We start from the raw sequence: 14,252 nt of genomic DNA, 5'->3' as shown, positions 1-14,252 counted from the left end.
CCCGCTCCGCCGAATGTAGAGCCACCGCCATGTTATGTTATGCTAGCAGCGCCGTACCGGGCCGAATGGATGAATCTGAAGCGAGAAGCCCAGCCCAATCCGTGTGAACAAGGAAGCCCAACAGGCGCGTCACCGGACCCGAGCTGAAGCGAGAAGTCCAGCCCAATATGCGTGAACAGGGAAGCCCAAAAGGCAAGTCACCGAACGGACTTACACGTAACTGGGCTGGACGCTCATCCTGTCGGTGCCGGCAGTGGAGACTGGAGAGGAAGGCAGTTGTGCGCACGAGCAAAGGTATTTTTGTTTGGTGGAAGGGAAGAGTGATGCGTTTCTGACTGAAGGGTCAACACTGCATTACATTACATGGATCGATTTCCATGCCAATCGAAACAAACACAAGTAACACATTCTGTCACCAACATAACAAACACCAAGTACTGAGTACCACAGGCCCGGCAGCTTATTACCTTAGGTGAATAACAAACGCTACATATCTAAAAAAAAATGGAATCACTTACCATTTGAAAGAAAAAGAGTAGATATTAAGCGGGTACTCGGGGCACCATTTCAAGTCTGTCTGGAATGCAAAAGTTGGATGCGGATGTAATCGGAAAATAGTCTAGGTTCTTGCGAAAAAAAGGATAAAATGAACCACTGCTTTAAATGGGGACTTCATTTCAGCTCGATGAACACGCGGATGCCCTCGGGAGAGTCCCAGGTCTCGTTGGGGACGAACAGGAACGGGCTCGCTTCGTACGGCTCCGCCAGCCGCTCAGCGTCCAGGGTCTCACCGGACAGCGAAAGGACGCCAGCCTTGCCGACCACCTCGATCCTGTGCTTGAAATCCTGCTCGTCCACAGACTCATCCACGAGGTGCACCACCGACAGCGCGCGCCCCAACTCCTTGTATTGTCCGACGACAACCAGGAACTCCGCGCCGCCGCCGCCGTCGCCGTCGCTGTCGCTGAGCCTCACCACGCGGGCCTGCTCGTGCGCGCGCATCCTCAGCGGCCTGAGGCAGCGCGGCGAGACGACCGTGCGGACCACACCGGGGTGGTCTTGCCGGACGTGCTCGCGCAGGGGCTTGCCGACGTAGCCCGCGCAACCAGAGATGGGGCAGTGGCGCGGGGCGTGGACGCACAATGCCTTGTGGGCTAGCTCCGACGTGTAGGGGATCATCTCGGCGCACCCGTGCTGCCGGAACGGGCATGGCACGTGCAGGCCGCCCAGGATGTGCTCCATGGCGCGGCAGCGGGTGGCCTTCTCTGGCTCACGGCACATGAGGCATTCGACCTCGTCATCCTGATACCCGGTGCAGCACCTTGAGCATGAGACGTGGCCTTTCGTGCACTGCATGAAAACCAAAAAGAGAAAATGGAAGTGAAACAACAGGGGTTTTACCAGTTGGAGCAAATTTGAGGAGGTACACTTGCCTTATGGTGTACAAACATTTGTCATGATAAAGAGTGCATATATCATGAAATTTTATTAAACCTACTATTTTTGCATTTTTAGAGGTGTATTTGCATCTCCTAACAACAACATAGCTTCACCCTAGTTTTACTAGACTTTCGACACCAAACAATTCATGTGGATTGTCTAACTTGGAATTATGACCACAAATATGTATTTTAAACCTTTCTTTTGCGAAGAAATGGTCCCTTTCATGATGATCAATTTGTTTATTCTCAATCAGTGGTACATAGAAATTAAGACAATGCAAATAGATACAACACCAAGGCTCCTCTTCTTCCTCCACCCACACTCGACACCAACTCTGACTCTCATCCTCGCCGCCTCCTTCTCCCCACCTAGCTCTGGTGGCTCCCCGGCCGCCAACCACAACGGCCCGGTCCTAAAACCATTGGATGTCCCTCCTGGTTGTCTTCTTCATCTCCGCTCGAGCTCCCCCGCCGCCAACGCCTCCCGCCCGGCTCCGGTGGCACCCCGCCACCTCTGACTACCGTCACGGTAACTTGGTGGAGGTCGTCTGGCTATCTCTATCGTGCCCCCATGCTTACCCCGCCGAACCGCCTTCCCCAACTGCACGACCGGCGGCGCCTCACCCCATTGTGCCCCTACACCCGCCGGAATCCAGGTAAGCCCCTGCACCCTAACCCTAACCCTAACCTTGCCAAAGTTAGGGAAGAAGACCATGTGACATTCTTGAATTGGGTAGAAAAGTTCGAGTGAAAAAGAGACCTTAAATCACTCGGGTGATGTTTAGCTTTACTCTAAATAAATCAGGAACTTTCAAACACGGTAATACTGAAGCATTGGACATGAGAGATTGATTCTGCACATCCATACCTGGAAAATGGGCGGCGTCAATGGACCGAAGCATACACAACACTTCAGCAGGTTGGCATTGATGGCGACGGTGATCTTCGCCCCCGCTTGGTGTTGGCTTGGTCTCAGCCTGCAGCCTAGGGCCTTTTGTCGCGACGCGTGGCGGGGGCACCTGCTGCCTTGGCCTCTTCCCACCCATCTGCGGGCCTCTCTTGCATCAGCAATCAGTACAGCGACTAGTGCTACAGTTGCGAATTAGGGTAAAACAATGGAGCAAGATCTTAATCAGTGTGGACTGTGGACTAATCGAAACTCTGATTTAATAGCCACCGAAAATCATCTTAGAAACCGCATGGATTCTCACGACACGATTGGCGTAATAGATCAGGTCCAAACAAGTAACCAAGATAACTATCTTTCATCGCTCGTGTGCTTGTAAATTGCAGGTCGACATGCAATATTTTCCGATCCTCCAAGTCCCAAAACAATCAGTGCAGATGAGAAAACTATAAGCAGCTCTTGGATCTGCCCTCACTCCCTCTCTGAACCGTAGGTCCTGGATCTCTTTCGAAGGATTTCGAGGAACCTCCACGAATCCATAGTCTCCATACGCCAGAATTGGCAGTGCAAGGTTGCAGGAACGGGGATTGAAACATGCAAGAAAAAAAAAAACTCTATATGCATGCAGCGGTGACGAGATGACTCACCATGCTCAATCCTCTTGAAAACGGAGGCGACCGCAAACGCCCCGTGGCCTGTCCGGCTTCTGTTGATGGAAAGCGCGCGTTGTGCTGCTCTCTCCTTGGGTGAGATCATTGGACTGCAAGACGAAGGATTGAAAGAGATTATGTCTTGGTTGGAAAGTGGAAATGGAAGAAGAGAGCGGCCATGGCTGCTGGACTTATTAGTGCAATCAGTTGATTGGCTTGCACCGTTCGCGAGGGCTCACTCTCTAAATTTCTCGTACGCAAGCTGAATTGAAAATCTTTACGTAAGATTTAATCTCTATTTCTATCTTTATCTCTATCCCTTATCTTATATATAACTAAGAAGTGACAAATGTTCAGATCTAGTATCTGGCAAACGACTACAGCTAAAAAGTGGTAAATATTTAGGCCTACCGGAAGTACCAAACGACTAAGAGCTACGGTCGCATCTCCGGCTCTCCCAGTGTTCTCTCCATCGTAGTCTCCTCCGGTTTGCATGCATGGTAGGCCCGTCTTTTCTCCAGCCGAACAAAATAAAATGCAAATATTGATTTGCATGCATGATCTAAAAGGTAACTAACAGCTTGATTGCAAGCATGACATGCCGGCCAAAATCACCCCTAGTGATCCGCAACTTCCTGCGATATATTTTTGTTTGACCTGGCCAATTTTGTAATCCATCAAACGTGACTTCCCATCTATTTTAGCCTCTCTCTCTTTTTTTTTTCACTCCCCTCCTTGTATTAGGGGAGCCCAGCCAAACCATATTCTCTTTTTATTTCCTCCCCACATCGAAACACCATCGTTAAACCTCCAAGATGACTATTACATACCATCCAGACATGGCGCTTTTTGCAAACCATCCTAAGTGCAAAAGTGCCATTCCAACTTTGGTCTTGTTTGGATGTACATGTATTTATCTCAATTCACATGTATTGAAGTAGATTGGAGTAAAATTAAACTAAGTTCTATGCTAATCCACTCCAACATATATGGATGGAAGGGGATACATGCTCATCCAAATAAGGCCTTAGAGATTAAAACACACAACGTACAGTTGTAAATAACAATCCTTAATTATATGATTGCAAGGAAACGCTTAAGCTTGAATAAGTCACCTGTAAGTAGTATTAAACCATATCACTGTAGCATCTGCAAGTATTGAGAACTTCACTGACAGTTATATTTATATTAGTGCTCCTCGAGTGTAATCTAAAATTGTTTGAACACAAAATCATGGATTTCAATCAATCAACTAAGAAATTTTAAGACAGGTTTAGGGCGTGTTTAGTTCGTTACCAAACTGTGCGACACTCCGCCACAACTTTGACGTCACAATTTTGCATGCGTTTGTTTCGTGGCCAGAGTTAAGTCGCCGCCAGAATGCGTCAAAGGGTGCGTAAGTCAGTTTTCACGCCAAACCACGCCGAATCTGTGGCGAGCTATTTGTTCGCAAAACTTTTGGTGTCGCCATAACTTCGGTGCGGCATATGCATAGGCGGCGTATGCATAGGCGGCGTCCAAATAGGCCCTTAACTTGCAAAGTTTCAATCAATCAACTTGCAAGAAATTCTGAAGCAGCTATAGCCCTAAGAAACTACACAAAGTTTAAGATTGAGGCTGATGTGATGCCCTCATGCAACCCCCTCCGACACTGGCACCAATGTCAGACTAAATTATTGAAGTTAGATGCTCTGAGCAGATCAAAACATTAAGTTGGATGCTCTGAGCAGATCAAAACTTTAAGCAACGTGCATGTATTCTAGTAAAAACAAACGCCATCTAATAAGGACATTGTTAAAACGTGACCTGTCATGACATCTGGAAGCGCGTGACTCGGACCCCCTCATCTACCTCGCCCTCCCTTCCTCCCCCACCGCCTCGGCCAGCGGCAGCCTCCTCGCTGGCCGCGCCGCCCACCGCCCATGCCCGCCGTTCCACCCTGCCCTTCCCTAACTTAACGGAAGATCATCGGCGCCATCCTCGTCCTCGCCGCACCCCCGCCCCTCCCCCCACCACCGGTGGCCGGCGGTGAGCCGCCTCGCCGCGCCACCTGCAACCCTCCCCCGCCCCTCGACCCCGCCTACCCTAACCACAACACCTCGCCGTCGACCACCGCCGCGACGCTCACCCCGCCAACCCTGCCCAACCGGTTGTCCCCCGCTACCCGCTCGGCGGCGTCCCCGCCGCCTCTCTTGCCATCCTTCAACCCGCCGCCACCGCCATGTCACGGTCGCCTCCCCCTGAACCCCCTTCTAGAGCCACCGAAGATGGAAACCCTAACCTCGCTGTCGCCGAAACCCTAGCCACCATCGTCTTTTTCTTCTTTTTTCGGCACGGGCGCGGGCGTGGGTATGGCCTCCTCCTCCTTCCTCTCTGGCGTGGGCACAACCTCCTTCTTCCTCTCCGTCGGGTACGGGCGCACGGGTCACGTGCTCGCTGAGCCATCGTGTAATAAACTTTGCCTAATAAGAACCCTAGTTCTCACCTCCAAAAAAAAATCGCCACATCTAATAATTCTCTAAATCTCTCTAAATCCCTAACCTTATACAAACAGATCAAACACACCCGTGCAGGGGGAGCAAAGGCAAGTGGGGAAGCACCTGGTCGGCTGGTCGGAGCCCTCCAGCGAGAAGACGTCGAGCTCGGCGGCGTTGAGGACGAGGAACTGGTCGGGCGCGGCGGCGTCTAAGACACCGCCACCGAGCCGGCGATTTGCGACTCTGATCTGGATGATTTCGGGGAGAAGCACGCGATGGTCGGGGCCGGGCTAGCTTATTAGCGTTGGGGCCGGGGTGTTTAGCGAGAAGTTTTTTTGGGTCCACCTGCAGCCGATGTGGGCGGCAGCGGGGGGATCGCCTGGCAGAGGTTACCGGCTTTCCAGATTACAGTCCAACGCACGCTAAAGCCAACACTCTCATCTCACCAACACTGCCAACAAAAACCACAACCCAAACTCAAGAAAAAAAAGACCTTCCTTCATCTTCATTCGATCTCCACCGGGAGCTCCTTCTTGGCCACGTCCTCCTTCGCCATCTTTATCCACTGCTTTAAGAAACCCAAAGTCTTGTAAGCAACTTGTTTAGGAGACTTTATCACAATGTTTGAAAACACAAGATCATTCCTAGTCTTCCAAAGAGACCACCCTACTGCAGCCATAACCCACCACATTAACATGCTCTTCCCATCCCCAGCACAAGATAAGGAATTCTCTTGAAAGGAACTAATTGAAGTTGGAGAGCTAGCCCATCCTAGGCTATCCCTGACGGCCTGACCCAACACCAAGTCACCACTGCTATAGGACATTAGAACAGAAGATGATCAACAGACTCCTCCTTCCCACAGAATTTACACACATTTGAGCCATCCCAATTCCTTCTCCTTAGCTAAACGTCTACCAGCAGAATAAGTAAAATTAGAAAAGATACCCACCTTATCTCATTTTCATTCTAATAACAAAATGGAGGAACAAGTTGTTACTACTTACTAACGATACCTCTTCTTGTGTTGTGGATCCAAAGCCTTGCCACCTTATTCCTCCTAGGCGAACCAGCCACAACCAGGTATATACATGTACCTGCAGTTCAAGGGTCGAACTACTTTATATTGGCAAGAAAATCTAGTTTTCTGTGTCATCTAATGACCAAGAAAGAAAGAAATTATTGTTACCCTAATGGGAATGTTTATAATCTGAAGCTTCTTCCCAAAAATCATAATAATGGTCCCCAAAAGCATCACTCCTGGAGGCCGCTGGCTTTGCCGAGTGTTTTTACACTCCGCAAAGAGCCCTTTGCACTCGGCAAAGGCTTTGCCGAGTGTAGCGCTCGGCAAAGTCCGCTCGGCAAGATTTTTCTCGACAAAGGGTCTTTGCCGAGTGCTTTTTATCCGGGCACTCGGTAAAATATTTTCGGCCGTTGCGGCGCCAGGCCGTTAACGGTTATTTTGCCGAGTGCCCGACCCAGCACTCGGCAATTTTTTTTAAAAAAAATTACTTTGCCGAGTGCCCCAGCCCAGGCACTCGGCAAAGTTTTTTTTTTATTTTTTTAAATAATTTCTTTGCCGAGTGCCTCCGTTAGGCACTCGGCAAAGAATTTCTGATTTTTTTTAAAAAAAAATACTTTGCCGAGTGCCGCGACAAGGTACTCGGCAAAGAAATTATATTTTTTTTGAAAAATCTTTGCCGAGTGCCTTGCCCATGGCACTCGACAAAGACCCCGAGAATTGCAAAAAAAAAAAAAATTTACATTCCATTGTATATATATATATATATATATATATATATATATATATATATATATATATATATATATATATATATATATATATATATATAGAACTACTATCCTGTAGCTGGCTACAGAATAACTTATTCTGTAGCCACTTTGAGTTACGATAATTACTATGTTAATTTACGAGATTATAGTAACTCCTTACTAAGTGGTTTAATATAACGTTATGGTAAATATCCCCATGTGTTATAGTAACCCAACTATCGTAAATATGTATTGACATTATGGTAAATTAGTATATAAAATTATAGTAAATGGAGGTGGCTACAGAATAACTTATTTTGTAGTCGGCTACTGAATAGCCTCTCCCTATATATATATATATATATATATATATATATATATATATATATATATATATATATATATATATATATATATATATATATCACAAGCACATGCATATTTAATAAATCCATCAAAAATCCATCACAAATGCATCAAAGTTCAACATCACAAGTTTATTATTACAAGTTCAACATCACAAAGTTCAACATCCCTACTGCGGCGACGGAGACTGCAGGTGTGGCCCCCCGGACTACGGTGAAGGACCGGACTGCGGCGAAGGGTTGACGCGATCAGCCACCGGTGACACGGTAGCGGGATTGTTTGAACCCGGCGACGGAGGCTGCACAAAAGAGGAGATTGCATGTATTAGACTCAAAATTGAAAATTTTGAGCAGCACCTCCCCTACACGGGGAGGTTTCCAATCTGCAAGAAACAACGGCACGAAGGCCGACAATCACAATGCCACGAAGGCTGACAATCCCAATGACACGAAGGCCGAAAATCACAATGGCACGAAGGCCGACAATCCCAACGGCACGAACGCATTAAACTTTCATACTCACAGGAGTGAAGTGTCGAACCGGAGCTGTAGCTGGCAACTGCACTTGGACACCCGATGCTTGCCCGATGGTTTGCATGATCTGATACATGTCCGCCATCTGCTTCTTCGTGGCCTCCAGCTCTGCGGTCAGGTGCGCTTGTGTCTCCCTTGTCTCTGCCAGCTCGGCCTGTAGTGTTTCAATCACATGTTTCAATATTGCAAATCTGATCAATGTGTGTAACGTTCAATGTACGTCGAGTCAAACCGGAATTACCTGAAGTTCGTCGACCCGCGACAGTGTTGGAGTAGGCCATGCACGTATGGGAAGGCTTCTGGCCGTGCTCCGTGCCCTCATGTCGGAGAGAGAGGGTGCAGAGCTCGAGGAGTCGGCGTCGTCTGCAATCCACAACCGCCCGTGCTTCCTGCCTTGCCCTAGCCTCACGATCACCTCTGTCTCAAGGGGCTCAGTGCTCAGATTGTGATCTGAGCCACAGAGCGCCCTAACCGCCTCCGCGTAGTCTCTGACCTTAGCGTGGACGCTCGGGTCAGAGTAAGCCTGGGCAGTGGCATCCGGGTTGAAGACGACACCGAATTTCACCGGGCCCATGTGGGACACAGCCCATGCCCCAAACTCCGACACCGGCACGTCCGGGTGTGCCACCTCTTGCGAGAAAGATGGCAAGATGATTAGAAATCAGGCAAAATTGAGTGTTAGAATAGATAAATGACATCTCGTACAAGTGCCCGCTTGAATGCGGGGAGGTTGCGGTTGCCTTGGTGGTGAGTTGGACCAGTCCTCAGTGCCCGCTTCCGCTTGCCTTGCTCGTGCTTTGCGATGTACGCCGAGTCAAGGTACCTGCCCACGATCCTCGACCATGCCGATCTATGCGACATGCACCACGAGGCCGGCACCTACACATCATCAAGTGTTTGACATATAAGAAGATCAATTCTGGACCTACTAAATCTCAAAACGAATCAATATTATTCACCTACCTGAAGGTACTGCTCCTTGGTCAGCGCCACCTTTCTTACGCCGGTTTTGTTGAGGGGCTCTTTCTTGATGGACCTGTAGTAGTCGACGTGGGCCTAGAGTCGCGCCTCGTGAATCATGTCGCCGACGTACTTCTTACAGGCTCTGTGTGCCGTCTGATCCGCCAGGGTCTCTTGACCTTCTTCGACCTTGAAGTACCTCTGCATACAAACATGATGTATCCGTTCATTATTTCAACAAAAGACTTAACCAATGGAGGAGATGTATTGAGCTATGTTGTGAGACACTTACCCAAAAGTCCACCAAAACCCGCTCCTGCTTGTTGTCCGGCAGTGGCGCCACGCCGCGGTGCAGGCAGACCCGCAACGCTGACGAAGACAATCAGGGTCACCGAGGTCCCTCCGCCGGGGCCTCCTCCTGCATAAAAGGCAATATATTAGTGACAATTGAAAATTTTGGAAGAACCTCCCCTGCACGAGGAGGTTTCAAAAACCTACAAAAAAGATTGGCACGAAGGCCAACATCCACAAACAACGGCTCGATGGCCGAAAACCACATACAACAACTATTACTACTAACAAGGGCTCGATGGATGACATCCATTGCACGATTTAAATAGAAAGGGAAGGGCGAACCTAGTGTGCTTGTCGACGGTGGGCGGAGTCAGGAGCGGGGCATCAAGGGCACGGCACCGCCGCTAACGAGGCGTGGACAGCGGCTGGGGCTCCTCCTCCTTTCTTCCTCCTCCCTTCTCCTCTCCACCTCCCTCCTCCTTCTTCCTCCTCCCTTCTCCTCTCCTCCCTCCCTTCTTCCTTCTTCCTTCTTCCTCCTCCCTTCTCCCTTCTTCCTCTTCTTCTCTTCCTCCTCTTCTCCCCTTCTCTTCTCTCCCTCCTCCCCTGCTCCTCCTACCTCCCCTGCTCCTACGGGCGGCGCGACCAGGGAAGGGATGGCCGGGACACGGCCGCCGCTGTCGGAAATGGCCGGCCGGCACCAGCTAGCCACCTCTGGGCAGCCGAGGCGAGGGGGGGGGGGCAGGCCGCGGGGAGCTGCCGGGGCCCGGCGCGGCGGGCACGGGCGCGAGGGCAGGGCTCGCCGCGCGGCGGCGATTCGCCAGCGAGGGCGCGGCAGCGGCGGGGGTGGGCGCGGCGGCGGCTGGGGTGGGCACGGGGGAGCGAGCGGGTGGCTGGGGGCGTGACTTAGGGTTGGGCCGCGCGGGGGTTGGGCCGGTGGGCTTTTAGTGCCCAGTTTTTTTTTATTTCAACTTTGCCGAGTGCGGCCGGCACTCGGCAAAACCCACTTTGCCGAGTGCCCCCCATGGCACTCGGCAAAATATTTTTTTTTGATTTTGGGCCCAAAATTTTTTCTAGGGCCTTGTCACAGTATTTCAAACTCTATTTTAAAATTTGGGGCAATTTTGACTTTTTTTATATATTTCATTAGTTTATTTCGTTTCGTCGAATTTTTCGAGATATTTCAAATTTGAACTGCAGTTACATGGAATAATGGACTTTGGTCATCCAAAAATTGATACTCATGATATTTAGGGTATGTTTAGACCGTATCCAGGAACTCACATGAAATCTCGAGCATCTCATGTCGAGGTACTTGCTGAAAATGTGATTTTAAATTATATAAAATGCAAACGAAGTTCAAAAATCACGAAACTTGTCGAGGTGTCGTGTTATCGCATGTGGAGGCTATAGTAAAAAATTGAGAAGGTTTCGAGCAAGTTGTGATGTCGGATGCCAAAAACCCAGACATCTCCACATGTGATATCAGATGTCACATGTGGAGATGTCCTGGTTTGTAAGCATCGTACGTGACAACGTGTACCAAACCTTCTCAAATTTTTATCATAGCCTCCACATACGATATCACGACATCTCAACAAGTTTCATAATTTTCGGACTTCGTTTGCTTTTTATAGAATGTAAAAACACTTCGCACGCAAGTTCGCGGTCATGTTTCGTGAACAAGATGTCCAAAATTTTGGGTCCGTTCCTGGATACGGCCTCACACTACACTCAGTAACATGACTATCATTTTTTGAATCATTAAATTCCATTATTCATACCACGTGCAGTTCAAATTTATATTTTTCGAAAAAATTCAAGTAAACGAAATAAAGTAACTAAATATATCAAAAAGCCACAAAAAAATCCCCAAATTCTAATTAGGAGTCCTGGTACCTTAAAAGGGCTGCACAAAAAATTTGGAGGCAAAAAAAAAACTTTACCGAGTGCTGGGGCATGGCACTCGGCAAAGGGGGTCTTTGCCGAGTGCCAAGAATAAGGCACTCGACAAAGAGGGTTTTGAATTTTTTTTTAAAAAAAATTCCTCTTTGCCGAGTGCCTTCACATGGGCACTCGGCAAAGTATTTTCTAAAAAAAAATCTTTGCCGAGTGCCAGATCTGGGACACTCGGCAAAGAATTGTTTTTTAAAAATCCTTTGCCGAGTGCCGGATCGGGGGCACTCGGCAAAGGGGGATTTAACCCCTGGGCCGGCCACGCACCCCGCACACACGCACACACGCACGCGCCACCGCCCGCTCGCCCGCGCCGCCACCGCCCGCGCCGCCGCGCTGCCCACGCCGCCCGGCCGCCCGCGCGCCCGCGCCGCCGCCAGCCACCGGGCCGCCGCCCTTCCCCGCGCCGCGCGCCGCCCGCAGCAGCCCCTCCCCGCGCCGCGCGCGGCATAGATTTTTATTTACTAATAAAATGCCTGATGTTTTCATTCAGTCGTGCTTCGTCAGCTGCAGATCCGTGATTCGATTTACTAATGCCATTTTAGTCTTGCTTACTCAGCTGCAGATCCGTGATTCGATTTACCAATGCCTATTGTTTCCTTTTCTTTTTTTGCAGCAATGCCTTGCGTCTCGTGCTAAACACGTTGTGCTCCTCCTCAGGTGCAGGTGGACTTCTGCAGCTGGCCCGTTCTGCTATTCACTTTGGAGATGGAGGTGGGTTTGCAATTTTATTGGTACCAATTAACACATACGATTCAATTTTGCATGCTATCTTATTGCTTGTTATATGAACCATTATCTCAAATGCAGCTGCAGATTAAAATTTCACGTTAGTCATTTATTAAGAATAATCTCTTTTGCAGACCTCACAGAAGAGGCAACGTAGTTTGGACAAACTGGATGATCCTTCTGCGTAGGTTCTTTGGTACCTACTTTTTTTCTTTGCTTCTAATTCTTCTCTGATTACATTTTCCTTCCTCTTGTGCCATGGCTGATGATGCGAGTGCAGTTCGACCCAGCCAGTTACGTGCATTGATGAATGTCATTGCTTGGCTTACAAACATTCTGTGATTAATTAGCTAGTGTGTGCAGTATGCTAGATACTTCACACTAGACAATTTTAAAATCAACTTTTTGTACTGTGAATCTTTAGGTTCTGCTATCTATTTGACATATGAGGCCACATAGCGCAGCTCATACCTGCCAGCATTTCCTGTGAACTATGAGCTATGTTGATAGGCCATTGAACAATTTTTCCCACAAAAACAGTCCTTCCAATATTATATCAAAAAAAATTATTTTCGGACCAAATACAACATGATCGGCCTCATATAATTTTCATAGATATTTAAACTGAGATATCTTGTGTGCCACACAGACCGAACACCAGAGATCTTAAACGACAGGAAAAGGACAGCGGACGCGAAGCCTGCATAGATTAGGAAGGGAGGATCTTTCCTTGGATTTCTGTTCTTCATTCAGGAGAGGTATAATCGCTTCGTCTCCCCCGTTTATGTTTATTTTCACAAGAACTGAATCTCTACCTCATGCATTGATTGGTGGATTTGTGCTTGATTCTGTGCGGCACCAAGGATCATTGGTACCCACTACACGTGCATTTCGTGGTGCGGTTTGCTTGTAAAATTTGGTTGGTGGATAGTGCTGTTCTTGGCTACCTTGCCTGTGCTGGATGCTTTATCTGTCTGTGCCGGCCTTTGATAATCGTGGTGGCCAGAAATCCGTATTTTCTATCTGCAAAATAATAGAGAGGTTCCATTTGTGATGGAGACGTTACTATCCATGTCCTGGCTATTTTTTACCCCGAGATCCATTTCTTTCGTACCTATTTTTGACATTTATCTGTTTAATCTCATCACACAAGACATATGTGGATCGAGAAAAGTTCTTTCTATAACCACTAAAACAGAGTGCAAGACTGGGCAGACCTCTGCCATTTGTTAATCTTACCACCCTTCCTGCCGTTTAAAGGTTAGATTGGTCAGGTTGGATTATTGTCCTTTTAATCTAGGTGAGTTTAGTCTGTTAAAGAAATGGCATACTTTTGGTGGTTTGGTTCTCGTCAGTTGTGAGTGATGACCTGTGAAGTTCCCTTGAGATGTACATAGCCACCAAGATGTTTTAATTGTATTTGCATATATGATGGTATAGTCAATAGTACCTAACCTGAACATTGCTTTTTTTTATTTACATGTACTCTATACTTAAAATTCGGTTGGGCTGAAAATACTTAATTATAACTCTACATTACATGTTTCCGGATTGTTGTAGCTTCGTCCCTTATTTTATTGCAGTATTATCTCTTGCAGTGTCTTGTATTAGGTACTAAAGGGAAGACCAACGTTGTATACAGCTCTTTGGATGCTTCAAGATCAACAAGGTAAGGACATTGATCATCAATTAGATCGACTTTTACTTTTGCACAAAACAATCTGATCTGTCCCAAGACTTTGGTGCATATCTCAGTATGTTATATTCCTGATCTTCCTATGTATCTATGTGCTATTGTTAATTACATATGATTTGAGTACTATGGTTTATTCACAAATGTTGATGATTAATTAGGATGGATTATGTAACCCAAAAAAATTACTACCACCATTTTCCTTTTTATATCTCCTAGGTACTCCCTTTACATTGTCCCGTCCATATATTTCTTACTTTTTAGCACCTCATACATACAGTTTGATGTGTCAGTGGCTTAGCGAGTTCCCATGTCCAGTGCGAAGTTTAGCTGTTGCCCAAATCTCTAGCCCCTCTCATCCAACGCGAAGTTTAGCTTCTCTAGGTTAACGCCCTTATTTAGGGCCATAGAACTAATTTGGGTGAGTAAATTATCTTAGAGGTACCATTAGTCTGCTGCTCTTGTTTAAGCAGAT

General features: G+C 47.8%; 1 protein-coding gene and 1 long non-coding RNA gene across 2 annotated transcripts; one reads left to right on the top strand and one right to left on the bottom strand.

Annotated features, from left to right (window-relative positions):
• Window positions 1-672: 672 nt before the first annotated feature.
• Window positions 673-3,840, bottom strand: LOC136460364 (E3 ubiquitin-protein ligase SINA-like 7). The gene is made up of 4 exons (XM_066460093.1): window positions 3,830-3,840; window positions 2,997-3,109; window positions 2,311-2,531; window positions 673-1,350 (listed from the first exon to the last, which is right to left on the bottom strand). The coding sequence occupies exons 1-4, from the start codon at window positions 3,838-3,840 to the stop codon at window positions 673-675; spliced, it is 1,023 nt and encodes a 340-aa protein (XP_066316190.1).
• Window positions 3,841-11,942: 8,102 nt separating this feature from the next.
• LOC136457867 (uncharacterized) lies at window positions 11,943-12,831 on the top strand. Its single transcript, XR_010759830.1, has 3 exons — window positions 11,943-12,069; window positions 12,219-12,268; window positions 12,734-12,831. It is a non-coding gene; the product is annotated as an uncharacterized lncRNA (long non-coding RNA).
• Window positions 12,832-14,252: the final 1,421 nt, after the last annotated feature.

The sequence above is a fragment of the Miscanthus floridulus genome, chromosome 6, assembly GCF_019320115.1.
Source record: "Miscanthus floridulus cultivar M001 chromosome 6, ASM1932011v1, whole genome shotgun sequence".
Lineage (NCBI taxonomy): Eukaryota > Viridiplantae > Streptophyta > Magnoliopsida > Poales > Poaceae > Miscanthus > Miscanthus floridulus.
Note: the sequence above shows the minus strand (reverse complement) of the source record. Positions and strands in the feature narration are given on the sequence as shown.